We start from the raw sequence: 20,241 nt of genomic DNA, 5'->3' as shown, positions 1-20,241 counted from the left end.
GGGAGCAGGTATTGGAGGCAAGGGAAGAGTGGTCAGGGATGTTGGAGGGAAATAAAAAGGAGCATTCATTCTGGATTCCTACCTTGATGGCCTTGGCAGTCTCCAGGGATTGTTCAGGCGGTATTCCAATTTCCCTCTCCCTCAAGAGCTGTTGAATGAAAAAGGTAATATCCCGGCCTGCAACTGGGATGTGTTTAATACAGCTTCCAATGACGTAACCTTCAGCCTTTGGTAAAAACAAAAGGAGAGAAAAATGCAAGAAGAGTATGAGAGAAATTGGCTTCAAAGTGGAAGTGTCAGTGTAGTTTAGCATAATGTTAATAGGCTGGGCTGCTTGTTTGGTCTGATCAAAACATAACTAGATTTTACAGAAATTCGAGATTAATCCAGTGATGAAGGAATTGATACCGGAGTGATGATCACTGCCATGAGACCCTCAGGAGTTTCTGAACACAAGGAAGCAAGTGAAAAGGGCACTTAAATGCTTCACTTATGCAGGATATGTATAATGGACCCCGTCATGAACTCAATATCCATTAGTCTAATCTGCTGAGAGAGTGGTGTTTACAAAGGCTCCATCGTCACAAGTAATCAAGTAAAACTCCAAGATATCCAGCCTTGCCCGCATTCCATTGGACCTCCTTTTCAAACCATCGTTTCCTCTCCACCCCACCCCAACACCACAGAAAATCTTCAGGTTTAAAGATAGCTTGCTGACAGGGTGCCATGGATCTGGAAAATAATGGCAAAGAACAAAGCTAGTACGGTTTCCCCTTTCCCGAATTGTGGTCCTTCTTCAGGGAATGCTGTGCAGTATTTGTGCTGCATAAAAAATTTACATGCAGGACTTTGATTTGATTTATTATTGTCACATGTATTAACATAGTGAAAAGTATTGTTTCTTGCGCGCTATACAGACAAAGCATACCGTTCATAGAGAAGGAAAGGAGAGAGTGCAGAATGTAGCGTTACAGTCATAGCTAGGGTGTAGAGAAAGATCAACTTAATGCAAGGTAAGTCCATTCAAAGGCCTGACAGCACCAGGGAAGAAGCTGTTCTTGAGTCGATTGGTACGTGACCTCAGAGTTTTGTATCTTTATCCCGACGGGAAAAGGTGGAGGAGAGAATGTCCAGGGTGCATGGAGTTCTTGCTAATGTTGGCTGTTTTTCCAAGGCAGTAAAAGTGCAGACAGAGTCAATGGATGGGGGGCTGCTTTGCATGATGGACTGGGCTTCGTTCATGACCCTTTGAAGTTTCTTGCAGTCTTAAACGGAGCGGGCGGGAGGTGGGCGGCGGGCGGTGGGGGGGGCGGGGAGGCGGGCGGGGGGAGGGCAGGGGCAAGTGGGGGGGGGGGCGCAGCGGCGGCCGGGCGGGGGAGGTGGGGCGACGGGCGGGGGAGGGGGAGGGGTCGACGGGCAGGGGCTGAGGCGGGGAGACGGGCAGGGGCTGAGGCGGGGAGACGGGCAGGGGCTGAGGCGGGGAGACGGGCAGGGGCTGAGGCGGGGAGACGGGCAGGGGCTGAGGCGGGGAGACGGGCAGGGGCTGAGGCGGGGAGACGGGCAGGGGCTGAGGCGGGGAGACGGGCAGGGGCTGAGGCGGGGAGACGGGCAGGGGCTGAGGCGGGGAGACGGGCAGGGGCTGAGGCGGGGAGACGGGCAGGGGCTGAGGCGGGGAGACGGGCAGGGGCTGAGGCGGGGAGACGGGCAGGGGCTGAGGCGGGGAGACGGGCAGGGGCTGAGGCGGGGAGACGGGCAGGGGCTGAGGCGGGGAGACGGGCAGGGGCTGAGGCGGGGAGACGGGCAGGGGCTGAGGCGGGGAGACGGGCAGGGGCTGAGGCGGGGAGACGGGCAGGGGCTGAGGCGGAGAGACGGGCAGGGGCTGAGGCGGGGAGACGGGCAGGGGCTGAGGCGGGGAGACGGGCAGGGGCTGAGGCGGGGAGACGGGCAGGGGCTGAGGCGGGGAGACGGGCAGGGGCTGAGGCGGGGAGACGGGCAGGGGCTGAGGCGGGGAGACGGGCAGGGGCTGAGGCGGGGAGACGGGCAGGGGCTGAGGCGGGGAGACGGGCAGGGGCTGAGGCGGGGAGACAGAGAAACATGTAGAGACAAAGAAATAAACAAAGACTGATTAATTAGTGGTGAGACAGAGCAGAAGACTGAAAGTTTGGGATCAGAAAGATCACCTCTCAGGTTGACAGGGCCTTCAATTGGACAGAAAACTAAATATCACAGCAATATTCATGTTGATTTATAATGTTGATTAGCCTCTGTCACATGATTCAATAAGAAGTTTAACAACACCAGGTTAAAGTCCAACAGGTTTATTTGGTAGCAAAAGCCACGTGTGGCTTTTGCTACCAAATAAACCTGTTGGACTTTAACCTGGTGTTGTTAAACTTCTTACTGTGTTTACCCCAGTCCAACGCCGGCATCTCCACATCATGACATGATTCAATTACAAGGTTATAACTCTTGTTTAATCTGGATCAAAACCGAGTTCGAAGTCAGATGAAAAGTCACAAGTAAAAGAAGAAATCAGAGTCTTATTGGCTTCCAGAGTTTTATTTTCCATTAAATAAAGCCTCCCTTGTGAGGCAACCCAACTTAATCAATTGGGAGAAAAAAATACACCTGCTGCAAAATCTGAGTGTCAGAGCTAAACTATTTCACAAAATCCAAGTCCAGTCACGATTTTAATAAAGTTCATTCGAAATACTATACCCCAGCGGATAAAAGTTTCATTTCGAACCTCAGGTATATAATAAACCAGAGAGCAAAACACTGGCTATAAATCAATATACCAAAACGTACATAATAACACTGGCTCACAACAAACAATGTGAGTCAGCATTTCAATGAGAGATACTGGCAATAAGAGCAGCTCCCTCACGCCACCAACGCATGCAATAGGTTTCTTCTCTATGTTGCAAATTACTTTTCCATCGGAACATTCTGCGTGCTCCTTGCAATTTTGCCATAATCTGCTCCAAGTTGTTTGGGAGCGGTTTTACTGACTCTCCCCACGCAGCGATGGGCGGGACAAGCCGGGAAAATTGCGCGAGAACCGAGAAATCAGCTTCGCACCCGATTTCCCGCCTCTCGCAATCTCACCAGCACCGGATATCCGGCGCATTCAGCCTCTCATCCATTTCCGGCGAGAGGCTCAATAAATTTAAATATACTTAAAGGCTTATTTTCATGTGATTATCGAGTCCGGGACACGATCGTCCAGGCTCACTTGCCTCTGTGGCCTCGCCGGGAGAAGTACTCTCCAGCGAGGATCACATATGGTCTCCACGAACAGGGACGTGGAGACGTCACGAAGACCTCGCTGGTAGAATGGGAGGCCATTGAAGCTGGGCAGTGCCAGGGGGTGAGGCAATTGGGTAGGGAGAGGGAGAGGTCCCTGCTGCCACTCTGCACGCGATCATTGGTGGGGGGGGGGGATTGGGGGCGCAATCGGTCTGGGCAGCAGGGAGGCGGGGACAATATCTCCAGGTGGTGTGGGTCTCACGATAAGCTGGGGGGGGAGTTGCTGGGACGAGGTCAGCTGCAGCAGCAGAGGCCTGGCAGATCTCTATCTCAGAGTTGGTACATCAAGTCTGAGGCATTAATGAAGATTTAAATAGAAGTAGGGGTCGAGTGGGGGGCAAAAAGAGATATCGTTTCAAACTTCAATGAAGACGGTAGGAACTAAAATCATTAGCATTTCAATCCATCCATCACGCAAACCAGCCTCCCATCCATTGACTCTGTCTACACTCCCCACTGCCTCGGCAAAGCAGCCAGCATAATTAAGGACCCCACACACCCCAGACATGCTCTCTGCCACCTTCTTCCTTTGGGAAAAAGATACAAAAATCTAAGACCACGTACCAACCAACTCAAGAACAGCTTCTTCCCTGCTGCTGTCGGACTTTTGAATGAACTTACCTTGCATTAAGTTGATCTTTCTCTACACTTTAGCTATGACTGTCACACTACATTCTGCCCTCTCTCGCTTCCTTCTCTATGAACAGTATGTTTTGTCTGTATAGCGCGCAAAAAACAATACTTTTCACTGTATGATAATACATGTGATAATAATAAATCAAATCAAATTTGGCCTTAACCAAAATACAAAAAGGTACTCTGGTAAACATTTCCACAAATTGTCATACTTTGCTCACAGAACCAACAAGATGGACTTCCAGTCAGATTTCAATAAAGTGCACATGAAGCTCCTTTGGAAATGCTGTTGAAAATCAAGACTGAAACATTCCACTTGCAACAAGTCTGGGTAACCTTCAGGAAACAGGAAACTCAATGCAACTCAGCAGTTTGAAATAATAGACATACTAATGCCTCCATTGCTATCTATCAAAGTTTGCTTTAGTGCTGCACCTTATCCTGTTAGTTCCTTGAATCTGGGAATGGTTACATACAACACAGGAGGTCATTCAGCCCATCATGTATGTGCTGGCTCTTTGCCAGAGCAATTAGAATCATAGAATCCCTACAGTGCAGAAGGAGGCCATTCGGCCCATCGAGCCTGCACCGACAATGATCCCACTCAGGCCCTATCCCTGTAACCCCATATATTTACCCTGCTAATCCCCCGACACTAATAGACAATTTAGCATGGCCAATCAACCTAACCCGTACATCTTTGGACTGTGGAAGGAAACCTGAGCACTCGGGGGAAACCCACGCAGACACAGGGAGAACGTGCAGACTCCACACAGACAGTGAAGCAAGCTGGGAATCAAACCCGGGTCCCTGGCACTGTAAGGCAGCAGTGCTAACCATTCTGCTACCATGCCAACCCCAGTGTCATTCCCAACCTTTACCCTATAGGCCTGCAAAAAATCTTACTTTTCGATAAATGATCCAATTCCTGAATCTGCCTCCACCACACTCTTGGGCAGTGCATCCCAGATCCTAACCACTTGCTGTGTGAAGAAGTTGCTCCTCAGGTTGCTTATTTTGCCAATTACCTTAAATCTGTGCACTCTGGTTCTCGATCCCTCCCTCTATCAATGCAAATTATTTCTCCCCATTTACTCTGGCCAGTCCCCTCATGATTTTGAGCACCTCTATCAAATCTCCTCTCGGCCTTTTTCTCTTCAAGTTTAACTTTAAGTTTATTCCTTAGTGTCACAAGTAGGCTTACATTAACACTGCAATTGAAGTTACTGTGAAAATCCCCCAGTCGCCACACTCCAGCGCCTGTTCGGGTACACTGAGGGAGAATTTAGCATGGCCAATGCACCTAACCAGCACGTCTTTCGGACTGTGGGAGGAAACTGGAGCACCCAGAGGAAACCCACACAGACATGGGGAGAACATACAAACTCCACACAGACCCAAGCCAGGAATCAAACCCGGGTTGCTGGTGCTGTGAGACAGCAGTGCTAACCACTGTGCCACCATGCCGCCACTGCCAAGAACAGTGTCAGCTTCTCCAATCTACGCAACTGAAGATCCTCATCCCTGGAACCAATCTTTCTAATGCCTTTGCATCCTTCTTACTGATCTTTCTACTCTATTGGCTAACTGCCTGGCTGTACAAAAAAAAGATGTATTTTGTTCCTCGTTGAATTTGTCTTATTTGATTATTAAAGTTGCATGTTGGAATCAATTGTCAGTGTAAAATTTATGGTGACATAAAAATTATTAACTGGGAGTCTTCAACATTCTTATTTTACTATAATGACTATTTATTAAAAAGAAAGACTCACATTTATATAGCACTTTTCATAACAAGACACCTAAAGCACTTTACAACCAATGAAGTCCTTTTGAAGTGTAGTCAATTATGTAACGTAGGAAAGTACAATTCTATTCAAAACAGAATACAATTGCATATTGAAGTTTAAGAAAATCTCATTACATATTCCTCAAGTAAATTATGATGGACACAGAAAGCAGTCACTCTGTTGAAAATGTGCTAAACCAACTGAGATATGTACAGGAGTAGAATTTCTGCGTACATTATGCAGGGAACTCCCTTACTTTCCTCCATTATCCCCTAATCCCAAATTCCCATCACAACTCCAGTCAAGAGACCTCCATCCCCTCACCAAACCAAAATGGAAGTTGGTAAGTACATTACAATCCCCAAATGTACATTGGGATAATACTGGAGCTTAACCAGTTAAAACCACACATCTTACCAGCACAGTACACAGCTAAGATTGTATGAAGAGGATCCATTGGACAACAAGTTTGCATTGTTCAGTTAGTAATAACTCAATATCAAGAAATACCGCAGAGTAATTCCTGCTGTTCAAGTGTAATGCAGAGAACATTTAAACCTTTTAGCTTTAGGATTGGCTAAATTCATAGAATGAAAAATTGAACTCTCTGCCCGCGTACCTTTTTCCAAATCCTATCTCTCTATTCTTATCTGCACCAGAATTGAAATTTTCCTTCCAAATTACCACTTAATTAATTTTAAAAGGTATCCATTAGTGACGCACAAACACAGAACAATTTACAGCTAATCAGTACTAACAACGCAAATGTGGATTGATTTGGAGAAAGTGCACTCAGAGAACGCCAGCCCAGATTTGATTTTAGAAAAGCTGAGATAGAGAGCACTAAAAGGGAACCAAATGTCAGTGCCATTTTGAACAGTACACAACTGCAAAGCAGAAGAAACACATTGTATAATGGTTGTGATGTAACAATAGGTAACGTAACCTCATCAGCTTCCAATCTGCCGACTTTGAAACTAACACAGATTTTGCCTTGAAAACAAAATTTTATGTTTTTCACAATAATCGGGGCTAAAAATGAAATCATATATTACCTTTTCTCTCGGATTCTGTGTCACCTTTGCTACAATTTCCTACTTTTATTTCTGACTTCCGGTACTCTGTCATATTTACGGAGTAATTCTCTCTTTTCTTTTTATTCATGTCATGTCCTTTGTTGCCATCCCCAAGTCCCTTTGAACAGAGTAGCCTAACCCCCCCCTCCCCCCCCACCCTATCCCCATGCATTTACCATGATTAAACCACCTAACCTACATATCTTTGGACACCAAGAGTCAATTCAGCATGGCCAATCCGCCTAACGTGCACATCTTTGGAGTGTGGGAGGAAACCTGGGGAAACCCATGTAGAGGTAGAGAAAACTCCACACAGACAGCCACCCACCAAACCTGGCTCCATTAGACATAAGACTTAAGACATAGGGGCAGAATTAGGCCACTCGGCCCATCGAGTCTGCTCCGCCATTCAATCATGGCTGATATGTTTCTCATCCCCACTCTCCTGCCTTTTCCCCATAACCCCTGATCCCCTTAATAATCAAGAACCTTGGCACTGTGAGGCAACAGTGTTAACCACTGTGCCACAGTGCCACCCTAGCTTGCTAGGCCATTTCAGAGGGCATTTAAGTGTCAACTACATTGCTATAGCTCAGGAGTCACATGTAGGCCAGACCAGGTAAGGAGGCAAACTTCCTTTGCCTAAGATTTCTTTCCATAAAGGACATGAGTGAAACTTGTCTAAATTGTTTTGTACATATTAAATTAAGCACACAGAATTTGACGGCTACTTACATTATGCTTTGCCAAACTTTTATCATAAAATTTATACACAAAAAATATAAAGTAGGATTAGAATAGAATTCACACCAAGTTAACAAACAAGCCTCACCTTGTTTAGATTGGAGACTCCCTTTACCCAATGTAATTATTTTATATTTACAAAGATATGGAGGTAAATAGTTGTAAGATGACATTCTGGATCTGGTAGTTCTGAACCAAGTTCACCTGCTGTGGCATTTTCCATAATCTGGGAGACTGACCCTCAGTTCTTTAGAACACTGTCAAACAGCCAGTTTGGTACTCAAGCTGCAACCACAGGGGTGGGCCTGTCACTAGCAATCTTCTGCTTGCTCCAGGTAACAACCCAAAAGCCTAGTGGTGACAGCAGTTCTGGTTGTACAAGGAACGGGAAACATTTTAGTGCACTGCAGTAGTTGAACTTCCAGCACTTATAGTCTGCACACATTATAGTCCTGAAGTCTTGGTTTGGACTTTGGCCAGTTGGAGGTCTCTTCCTTTGGGAAGAGCCTGTACTCTCTGATTCAAACAAACAGAAACTAGCTGGAGCATGGTTTGGAGACTCAAGCATGGTGAAGGGTGTCCACATGTGGTACATTCAGGTGATGCAATAAATACTAGCAAGTTACAAGTTGGTTTCTAAAGGCCCATCTCACTTCTACCGTATTCCCAAATCAGGAGCAACCTCCAGCTGCCACATTCTACTTCTATGCTTGTTAAGCAGCCACCGGCTTCAAGTCCCAGCTGAAATGCACAGTTAGAACAACAATAAAGCAGAGTATTTTAATTTATTCCTTAAAGAAAAGTCTTTCACTGAGTAAATGATGTTGGTCAAGGGTTGGTCAGGACCGGCTTCTTGTATTTAGTTATTCCCCTGCACTGGAAGAGAAGGCCTCCGCCGGACCCAGACCATCAGCCTTGTTAGTTTACAATAGCCAAGTGATTTACACCAAAGATGTCCAGCCAAGGAGGCACTTCCACCATTCCTATAACATTAAACAGCTATCCTGAGCAAATCCTTCTTGCTTTTAATATATGCGCTAATGACTTGTGACTGCAATGCTCTAGAAAAATATAAATATTTTCATCATCTTCAAAGTTATGGTAGAATTTCACTATATGCTGCCACCTTTAACCCAATGGCCGGAATTCTCAGGCCTCGCCCACGCCTGGGATTCTCCAGTCCCGCTGCAGTGAATGGAGTCTTGGCCGAGTGCCAAATTCTCCATTCTCGCTACAGTAGTGAGACCAGAGAATTCCAGCCAATATTTTTCAACTTTCACTTCCTTCAGTTTGTTTTTTTTAATCTTTATTTTACACTAATTCACAAATTCTCAAGGTGTGTGTACATAGCGCTTGCTCTAAGTTTCATGGTGCTTAGCGGTACACAGAATGTGACTCATAGTTAATCATACAGTTCCGTGTACTAATGAGAGGTTTGGTGGGGTGTGTGAGGGCGGGGCTGGATCAATCTTATTCCGGGCCAAGAGATAACCTTGGGAGTTGTCGGGGAGGGCAGGGCAAAAGGGAGCGAGGGAGGAGAAAAAGTAGGGTGTAATCGTATCATTAGATGAAGCAAGACTGGTGAGACTTGGGATGGGTAGAAAACTAGTCCATTGCAAGGGTCCAGGCATGCTCTCATTACCCATGTGGTGCACTGATGTCCTTAAGGGAAGGAAATCTGCCGTCCTTATCTGGTCAGGCCTCCATGTGACTCCAGAGCCACAGCAATGTGGTTAACTCTCATGGGCAGCCAGCAACACCCTTGTCCCACAAATTAATAAAATGCTCCCATTTCCAAAGCAGAGCCTGTACATCACGTGTATAAGATTTGCCAAAGCAAGCAGTGTTCCCAAGTTTGTTGTGGGGCACATCGATTTTTTGCTACCAAAAGCAAGATCTGCAAGAGGGCTCTCGAGGGCAATTATGGGCAGGCGATAAATGCTAACCTGGCCACTGACACCCACACATCCCGTGAACAAATAAAGAAAATCAAAACATGGATCCTGAGCATAACTCGACCAGTCATTGCTCCAGAGGCTTCCAGGACCATTGCCCAGTGAAAACTGAACACACCAGAAGTGTGTGTTCAGGGATGTACGTTTTGTGGTTATAATTTTAAATCACACATCTGCCAGGATCACGCGAATATTTCCTCATCAATATTAGATGAAAGATGATCTTCTCACACTGTTGTAACTTGAGGTTGTGAAGGTCAGTTTTCACCTTCTTTCGGTCGAGCTCACTCTCCCAGAAGCCGCGTAGTTTTTTGATGCCATCTAGTGCAGAGGTATAGTATTGAGTCAGTTGGTTTGGCTCAGTTCTCTGGATAGCTGGTTCGTGATGCAGAGCTAGTTCAATTCCCGTACCGGCTGAGGTTACTCATAAAGGCCCTGCCTTCTGAACCTTGCCGCTTGCCTGAGGTGTGGTGATCCTCAGGTTAAATCACCGCCAATCAGATCTCCCCCTCAAAGAGGAGAGCAGCCTATGGCCATCTAGGCCTATGGCAATTTTAACTTGATAGTCCTGAGTGGGGCAGGGAAAGAGGGGACTAAGGTCTGGAATGTGATGACTTGGCCATATTATGTTGGAATTAACAAAGGATTGGGAGGCAGAAGGGAAGGAACAGTGGTGATGGGAAGAGGGAGGGGTATGCTATGGGCAGCATACCTGAAATCTGAGGCTAAGTAACTCCCCAAGAGTATAGCTAAGCACCGTCCACAGCGGGGGCCTCTTGGCCTTTTCTCTTTCTTGTTACAGCCCAGTTATTTCCCTCTGTTTTGACTGTATAACCCTCTATGGGTTTACTAGGGTAGCTCAGTGATAGGTGGTCAAGTTTTAATTGTAAGTTGACACAGTTGATTCGCAATTCCTCCTCTTCTTACCCATGTCACACGAGGACATGTGGCTACAATTTTGGGAAGAAATCTCCTCCGTGGCATTTGCAAAGGCGAAGTGACTGAAATCCATTCCTCTGTTTCTCCCCCTTATGCATTTTGATTTGCCAACACTAGTTTTAAAGTTTGAAGTTTATTTATTAGTGTCACAATTGGGCTCATATTCACACTGCAATGAAGTTACTGTGAAAATCCCTAGTCGCCACACTCTGGTGCCCGTTCGGGTACGGTGAGGTTCAATTTAGCATGGCCAATCCATTAACCTGCACATCTTTGGAGGGAGGAAACCGGAGCACCCGGAGGAAACCCACGCAGACACGGGGAGAACATGCAAACTCCACACAGACAGTGACCCAAGCCAGGAATTGAACCAGGGTCCCTGGCGCTGTGAGGCAGCAGTGCTAATCGCTGTGCCACCGTGCCGTTCCTCAAGCAGGGTGATTTAAGGTGACTACTAAAGCAACATCTCGTCACTGAAAACTGCAGTATTAGATATACCATGCAGTTTGTGCAAGATATCTCTGTCATGACCACTCTTTCGCCTCCATCTGCCCGAACACAGCAAGTGTTCGGGCTGCCCCTCTCCATTTCTCTAGCCTTTTGACTTCTGTTTCTCTCCCCTTGCTGCAGTGGATTTATTCTGGTCCAATGGAGCTCTCCCCTGCCCTGTAACTAACCTTCCTAATGATAAAAAAGGGTGTTTTATGCCTTTTAGCTTTTAGTGCCTGTAATTAAACTAAGAGCTTCCTCAAGTGAAAAATGAATTGAGGCAAACAAAAGTCCCCTGTTCATTGGCGGATAATTTAAAAACATCTTTATAGCATACTGCCCTATGAATGAACTCCTACAATTCGCTGACCTATACACATTTACATTCCATTTACGCATAGTTAGTAATCATCTCACACCTCCTCCCATCATCCTCAAGCACTTACCACTTACATAACACTTCCCTAAACTTGAAGTTTGAAACACACTTTGAATCCTTACCATACTTCTTCCTTTTACAGTTTTATCTAGTTTCCAGGAGCAACTGCACCAGGGACATTGCGACAGTTTAGGAAACCATCACGAGAATGGGTGCAAAACTGCTTGAAGAGCCAAAAGGAGCGAGCATTTATTGAAGTAGTCATGACCGAGGCGGAGTACCTCAGTGTTCGTTTTCAATTTACGCAAGTGTGCTGCAACTCAATGAAAACTAGTCAAATCTGCAGATGAAACCAAACCAGGGAGCCATGATGTGGAGATGCCGGCGTGGACTGGGGTGGGCACAGTAAGAAGTCCCACAACACCAGGTTAAAGTCCAACAGGTTTATTTGGTATCACGAGCTTTTGGAGTGCTGCTCACCTGATGAAGGAGCAGTGCTCCGAAAGCTCGTGATACCAAATAAACCTATTGGACTTTAACCTGGTGTTGAGGGACTTCTTACTGTGCCAAACCAGGAAGGGCAGTGGAATTGGCAGCAATGAATTCAAGTTTAAAGTTTATTTATTAGTGCCACAAGTAGGCTTACATTAACACTGCAATGAAGTTACTGTGAAAATCTCCTAGTTGCCACACTCCAGCGCCTGTTCGGGTAACACTGAGGGAGAATTTAGCATGGCCAATGCACCTAACCAGCACATCTTTTGGACTGTGGGAGGAAACCGGAGCACCCGGAGGATACCCGTGCAGGTACAGGGAGAATGTGCAGATTCCATGCAGACAGTGACCCAAGCCAGGAATCAAACCCAGGTCTCTGGCCTGTGAGGCAGCAGTGCTAACCACTGTGCCGCCTTCAAGAAGAAAGATATGCAAGTAAGCAGAGCAGTATCAGAGAAAATTTAACAGAGTAAAGTGGTGTACATAAGAAATGAAAGCAAATAGCGCACAATCCCATGAATTATGTTAATACAGCCAAGAGTGAAGTGAGTCCTTGCTGTGTGAAAATTGGTCACATTTCCTTTATTACAGCAATGAATACACTGTAAAAGTACAGGTCGAAATATTTTGGAACAGCCACAGGTAATGAAAGCAAAATACTGCAGAAGCTGGAAATCTGAAACAACAACAGAAAACGCGGGCTAAACTCAACATTTCTGGCAACATCTGTAGAGAGAAACAGGAGTTAATGTTTCAAATCTATATGACTCTCGCGAGTGTACTCAATAATAAACTTGTTGAAACAAGGCAATTAACAAAGGCAATGGGATGTGGAACTACTTGGCTAGAACAGAAAAACAAAATCAAACTTTCTCGTGTTCTAGGCAGATTGAACCTCGACCCTGCCATTTGATTCTGGCTGTCAAGAAATGAGAAACATATTCAGGAACGGGTAGCAATGCAGACAGGTACCATCAAGGGGTACAAATTATGAGATAGGACTGAGCAAATTTGGTCTATACAGCCCAAAAAAGGAGCCTGAGAGCTAATCTCAGAGGCTGAAAAGATTGTGCAAAATGGATTTTTTGGTCCCTAGGGACACCAAGGATGTGCGGAGCGAGTGGGAAAGTGGAGTTGAAGCCAAAGATCAGCCTCGATCGCAAGGAATACTGGAGCAGATTCCCCAGTTCATAAGATATAGGAGCAGAATTAGGCCATTCGGCCCATCGAGTCTGCTCCGCCATTCGATCATGGCTGATATGCTCCTCATCCCCATTTTCCTGCCTTCTTCCTATAACCCTTCAACACATTACCAATTAAAAATCTGTCTAACTCCTTCTTAAACTTACTCACTGTCCCAGCATCCACCGCACTTTGGGGTAGCGAACTCCAAAGATTCACAACCCTTTGGGAGAAGTAGTTTCTCCTCAACTCTGTTTTAAATTTGCTTCCCCTTATCCTAAAACTATGACCTCTCGTCCTAGAATGCCCCACAAAAGAGGATGCATCCGCTCCACGTCTACTTTATCCATACCTTTTATCAGTTCCTATTCCTTATGACGTTAAATTAAACCGAGCAAGTAGAACATGGAGAGACAAATTCAAATTGAAGGAGGGAAGAAAGATTTGCAGTCACCCAACACCTTTCATGACCTCAAAAGTGAAGTATCATTTTTTGGATCACAGTCAGTATCATAATACAACAAAGACAACTGCCAATTTGCTCAGAACCAGGTCCCACAAACAGCAATGGGATAACAACAAGATTATCTGATTTTAATGGTGTGAAATTTTAGGACAGTTTACCAGGAAAATCTGTCTGGCAGTAAGATCATCATGTGCAATAAATACCCACGAGTGGGTACGATCTAGTGGCCATTACAGAAACGTGGCTGAAAGGTGACCAGGACTGGGAGATGAATATCCAGGGGTATCAGGCGTTTAGGAAGAATAGACAGGAAGGAAAAGGTGGTGGGGTCGCGCTATTAATAAGAGATAATATCAGGGTAGTACTGAGGGATGACATAGGCTCTGAGGAACAAAACGTGGAATCATTATGGGTAGAGATGAGGAATAGTAGAGGGAGAAAGACACTAGTAGGTGTGGTATATAGGCCCCCAAATAATAATGTTGAGGTAGGGAGGGCTATAAACAAGCAGATAAGGGATGCGTGTAAAAACGGAACGGCAATAATCATGGGGGACTTCAACATGCACATTGACTGGCAGACTCAAGTCGGTAAGGGCGGAATGGAGGAAGAGTTCTTAGAATGCTGTCGGGATAGTTTCCTTGAACAGCATGTTACGGAACCGACGAGGGAACGAGCTATTTTGGATCTGGTATTGTGTAACGAGGTAGGTAGAATTAAGGATCTTATTGTGAAGGACCCTCTTGGGTCTAGTGACCACAATATGGTCGAATTTCTGATTCAGATGGAAGAGGAGAAAGTTTGGTCCCAAACCAGTGTCCTCTGTTTGAACAGAGGGAAATATGATAGGATGAGGGATGAATTGGCTAAGGTAGACTGGGAGAGCAGGCTGGCAGGTAGGATAGCTGAGGAACAGTAGAGGATTTTTAAGGAGATCCTTTTCAGTTCTCAGCAAAAATATATTCCAGCAAAAAACAAGGATTGTAAGAAAAGGGAGAACCAGCCGTGGATAACGAAGGAAATAAAGGAGAGTATTAAAATAAAAACAGCTGCGTACAGAGTGGCCAAAAATAGTGGAGAAACAAGTGATTGGGAAAAATTTAAGAAACAACAAAGAGAGACTAAGAAAGCGATAAAGAAAGGAAGGATAGACTATGAAGCTAGGCTAGCAATTAATATAAAAAATGATAGTAAAAGTTTTTATAAATATATAAAAAGGAATAGAGTGGCTAGAGTGAATGTTGGACCCTTGGAGGACGAGAGGGGGGAGTTAATAGTGGGAAATGAGGATATGGCTGAGTCTTTAAATAAGTTTTTTGTGTCGGTCTTCACGGTGGAGGACACAAATAGTTTGCCAAATATTAACGATAGAGGGTTGGCAGCAGGAGAAATACTTAATACAATTAATGTTACCAGAGAGGCAGTGCTGGGTAGACTAATGGGACTGAAGGTGGATAAGTCCCCGGGTCCGGATGGAATGCATCCCAGGGTATTGAAAGAAATGTCAGAGGTAATAGTGGATGCGTTAGTGATTATTTATCAAAACTCGTTGCATTCTGGGGTAGTGCCGGTTGATTGGAAAATGGCTAATGTTACGCCGCTGTTTAAAAAAGGAAGGAGACAAAAGGCGGGTAACTATAGGCCGGTCAGCTTAACGTCTGTAGTAGGGAAAATGCTGGAATCCATTATTAAAGAGGAGATAGCAGGGCATCTGGATAGAAATGGTTCGATCAATCAGACGCAGCATGGATTCATGAGGGGAAAGTCGTGCTTGACGAACATGTTGGATTTTTATGAAGATGTGACTAGGGCGGTTGATGGAGGAGAACCGGTGGATGCGGTGTTTTTGGATTTCCAAAAGGCGTTTGATAAGGTGCCCCATAAAAGGCTGCTGAAGAAGATTAGGGCACACGGAGTTGGGGGTAGTGTGTTAAAGTGGATTGGGGACTGGCTATCCGACAGGAAGCAAAGAGTCGGAATAAATGGGTGTTTTTCCGGTTGGAGGAAGGTAACTAGTGGCGTGCCGCAGGGATCGGTACTCGGGCCGCAACTATTTACCATTTATATAGATGATCTGGAGGAGGGGACGGAGTGTAGGGTAACGAAGTTTGCAGACGACACAAAGATAAGTGGAAAAGTGAATCGTGTGGAGGACGGAGAAGATCTGCAGAGAGATTTGGACAGGCTGAGTGAGTGGGCGAGGATATGGCAAATGGAGTATAACGTTGAGAAATGCGAGGTTATACACTTTGGAGGAAATAATAACAAATGGGATTACTATCTCAATGGAAACAAATTAAAACATGCTACCGTGCAAAGGGACCTGGGGGTCCTTGTGCATGAGACGCAAAAGCCCAGTCTGCAGTTACAACAGGTGATCAAGAAGGCAAATGGGATGTTGGCCTATATTGCGAAGGGGATAGAATATAAAAGCAGGGATGTCTTGATGCACCTGTACAGGGCATTGGTGAGGCCGCAGCTGGAATACTGTGTGCAGTATTGGTCCCCTTATATGAGGAAGGATATATTGGCATTGGAGGGAGTGCAGAGAAGGTTCACCAGGTTGATACCGGAGATGAGGGGTTTGGATTATGAGGAGAGGCTGAGGAGATTGGGTTTGTACTCGTTGGAGTTTAGAAGGATGAGGGGGGATCTTATGGAGACTTATAAGATAATGCGGGGGCTGGATAGGGTGGAGGCGGAGAGATTCTTTCCACTTAGTAAGGAAGTTAAAACTAGAGGACACAGCCTCAAAATAAAGGGGGGTCGGTTTAAGACAGAGTTGAGGAGGAACTTCTTCTCCCAGAGGGTGGTGAATCTCTGGAATTCTCTGCCCACTGAGGTGGTGGAGGCTACCTCGCTGAATATGTTTAAAGCGCGGATGGATGGATTCCTGATCGGTAAGGGAATTAAGGGTTATGGGGATCAGGCGGGTAAGTGGTACTGATCCACGTCAGATCAGCCATGATCTTATTGAATGGCGGGGCAGGCTCGAGGGGCTAGATGGCCTACTCCTGCTCCTATTTCTTATGTTCTTATAAACTTCTGGAAAGTAAAATTTATATCAGGAACGAAACAGCCCAAAAACATAAACAGCCTAAGAGACAACTGGATGCTAGAATGAGCCTTGATCATCCAAAATTATCTTTCTTTTCCATTTGTTCATGACATGTGGGCATTGCTGGCTGGGCCAGCATTTATTGCTCATCCCCAAGCGCATTTAAGGGTCAACCACATTGCTGTGGCTCTGAAGTCACATGTAGGCCAGACCAGGTAAGGCCAACAGATTTCTTTCCTTAAAGGACCTTAGTGAACCAGATGGGTTTTTACAACAATCATTTCGTGGTCATCATTAGACTTTTAATTCCAGATTTTTTTTTATTAAGTAGTAGTAATTTTTTTAAATTAAATTCAAATTTCACCATCTGCCGTGGCGGGATTTGAACCCAGGTCCCCAAAGCATTACCCCGGTCTCTGGGTTACTAATCCAGCGACAATCACATTATCCCACTGCCTCCCCCTATCAGTCTTGTGACTGACCTAACATTTTCTTTTATTCTTTCACAATGTGGGCAACGCTGGCTCGGCCAACATTTGTTGTCCATTCCGAGCTGCCTTCTTGAACCACTGCAGTCCATGTGGTGAAGGTGCACCCACGGTGCTGTTAGGGAGGCAGTTCAAGGATTTTGACCCAGTGACAGGAAGGAACGGTGGTATGTTTCCAAGTCAGGATGGTGAGTGGCTTGGAGGGGAACTTCCAGGTGGTGGCATTCCCAGCAATCTGCTGCCCTTGTTCTTCCAGGTGGTAGAGATCGCTGGAAGATGCTATCAAAGGAGTCTTGGTGATTTGTCGCAGTGCATTTGTAGATGGTACACAATACTGTCACTGTGCATCAGTGGTGGAGGGACTGGATGTTGAAGGGGGTGGATGGGGTGCCAATCAAGTGGGCGACATTTTCCTGAATGAGTGTTGTTGGAGCTGCACTCATACAAATGGACAGTATTCCATCACGCTCCTGACATCTGCTTTGTAGATGGTCAACAGGCTTTTGGCAGGAGGCGAGTTACTCACAATAGAATTCCCAGCCCTGTGCTCTTGCAGCTACAGTATTGATATGGCTAGTCCAGTTCAGGTTCTGATCAATGGTAATCCCCAGCATGTTGTTAGTGAGGGACTCAGCAATGTTAATGCCATTGAATATCAAGTGGAGATGGTCATTGTCTGGCACTTACTCGGCAGAAATGTTACTTGCCACTTATAAGTCCAAGCCTGGATATTGTCCGGATCTTGCTGCACATGCACATGGGCTGCTTCAGTATCTGAAGACTCAAACGGTGCTGAACATCAGTGAAATCCCCACTTCTGACCTTATGAAGGAGGAAGGTCAGTGATGAAGCAGCTGAAGATGGTTGGGCTGAGGACACTACCGAGGAACTCCTGCAGTGGTGTCCCGGAATGGAGGTGATTGGCTGCCAACAACCACAACCATCTTCTTTTGTATTGGGTACAACTCCAACCAGTGGAAAGTTTTCCCACTTCTCACTGAATTGCTAGGGCTCCTTAATGCCACACTCGGTCAAATACTGCCTTGATATCCAGGGCAATGATCTCTCAACTTCAACTCTTTTGCTCATGCTTGGAACAAGGCAGGAATTAGATCAGGAGCTGAGTGACCCAGGGAGAAACCGAGTGTCAATAAGCAGGTTAGCTCACTGATACTTGATAGCACTGTTAATGACGCTCCCCATCACTTTGCTGATGATTGAGAGTCGACTGATGGGGCATTGATTGATCGGGGTGGAGTTATCCTGCTTTTTATGGACAGCGCATTCCTAGGCAATTTTCCACATTGTCAGGTAGATGCTAGTGTTGTAGTCTTACTGCAACAGCTTGGCTAAGGGTGCAGTGTTATGATCACAACTGATGTTACTACAGGACAAGTCCGGTCCCAGAGTGGAACCTGGCTTGACAGATCCTAACTATTATTTTTTTGTTTAGGCACCAGAAAGGCGGCTACTGAACAGAGTCACAGGGGTCAGTTGATGAATTTAAACAAAACAAGAAAACATTCATTAACCAAGAAAACATAACTATAACACACGACTCCTTCACCCCACTATAGGTTTACAGTTGTGTATGCACATAGGGTGGCCAGGGGCCGGGTTTGATTCCCAGCTCAGGTCATGGTCTGTGTGGAGTTTGCACGTTCTCCCTGTGTCTGCGTGGGCTTCCTCCGGGTGCTCCGGTTTCCTCCCACATTCTGAAAGATGTGCAGGTTAGATGGATTGACCATGCTAAATTGCCCTTTAGTGTCACGTGGGCTTGCTAGGGTAAATGCATGAGGTTATAGGGATAGGGCCTGAGTGGAATTGTGGTCGGTGCAGACTCAATGGGCCGAATGGCCTCCTTCTGCGCTGTAGGGATTCTATGATTCTATACTGATTTGCACGGATAATTCAAGTTAGAAAAAGCTTATACTGCAACACGCATAGTAATTACACAGTCCATGCAAATCAATAGGCAGTCAGAAAACAAATTGTATCTTATTCCCAATATCCACACCCTGAAACCAAATGGCAAATTCCACCCACAATAACTTCCACAGATTTCTCATCAGCTCTTCCAGATGTTTGTCACTCCGTGGGACAACTGGTCTCACTGGAACTCGGGGCTTTCGAATCGCCACACATCGCCTTGGAATCTTTCCCCAGAAAGCTGCTTTGGTTCACATTATTTCCTAGCATGCTCCTACATTGCCGTAACCAATAAATGAGCAATCTTAAGTCATAAACTTAAATGAAAAAAAGAATGATATTCCCTTCACTCACAAAGAACAAAGAACAGTACAGCACAGGAAACAGGCCCTTCGGCCCTCCAAGCCTGTGCCGCTCCTTGGTCCAACTAGACCAATCGTTTGTATCCCTCCATTCCCAGGCTGCTCATGTGACTATCCAGGTAAGTCTTAAACGATGTCAGCGTGCCTGCCTCCACCACCCTACTTGGCAGCGCATTCCAGGCCCCCACCACCCTCTGTGTAAAAAACGTCCCTCTGATGTCTGAGTTATACTTCGCCCCTCTCAGCTTGAGCCACAACCAAAGATATTTCCCTCCCGATAACCATTTATTGAATCCAAATTTTATAAGCACCTCGTAAAGCCTCCTCCAGTCCATCCACCATTTGCACAGCTCAAAAGAACACTTACTCATCTGGAAGGCTACAGACACAGTTAAAAAGCTTCACACAATCTAAGATGGACAAATTTATTTATTCAGGACCCAGTTTTTATCATCTCCATCTACAGTGCACTGTGGATGCAGTGGTCCTCATTTTGTGATCAGTAGCTAACAAACAATGATTTATTACACTCGTGCACAGATTTCTTGAATGGCCTTTTGTGCTGTAATTTGTGGCGCTATTTCAGCACAGTGCGCTCCATAGGGGACTTGTGTGAGGACAAGCAACAGTATGTCTCTTCAACCAGATTGAACACCACTTGCTGAGACACACGGGAGGCAATTTTACCATCATGTTGCACCCATTTTTGGGCACGACGTGGTCGTAAAGTGGGGCGTAAAGCGATTAGCACAATTTTCAAGCGCCGGATTTCCAGCGCGGTCAGCCTCTCGCCAGGAATGGGCAAGAGGCAGGTTAATGTATTGGAATTTATTAAAATGCTGTTTAACATCTGTTTACCGAGCCTGGCACTCAATCATCTGGGCCTGCCCCCTCTTTATGACCTTGCTGGGGAAAGGTTTTCACCGGCGAGGAATAGACACACG

The 20,241-nt window shown here is 45.8% G+C and overlaps 1 protein-coding gene across 2 annotated transcripts in view; it reads right to left on the bottom strand.

Annotated features, from left to right (window-relative positions):
• The window catches only part of actr3b (actin related protein 3B), a 105,995-nt gene that overhangs the window by 29,302 nt on the left and 56,452 nt on the right, over positions 1–20,241 (bottom strand). For both annotated transcript variants that reach the window (XM_078227614.1, XM_078227622.1), the window contains one exon: positions 83–226. In XM_078227614.1, coding sequence (XP_078083740.1) covers positions 83–226 — 144 coding nt within the window. The remainder of the gene's footprint in view (positions 1–82; positions 227–20,241) is intronic.

Source organism: Mustelus asterias, chromosome 2 (assembly GCF_964213995.1).
Source record: "Mustelus asterias chromosome 2, sMusAst1.hap1.1, whole genome shotgun sequence".
Lineage (NCBI taxonomy): Eukaryota > Metazoa > Chordata > Chondrichthyes > Carcharhiniformes > Triakidae > Mustelus > Mustelus asterias.
Note: the sequence above shows the minus strand (reverse complement) of the source record. Positions and strands in the feature narration are given on the sequence as shown.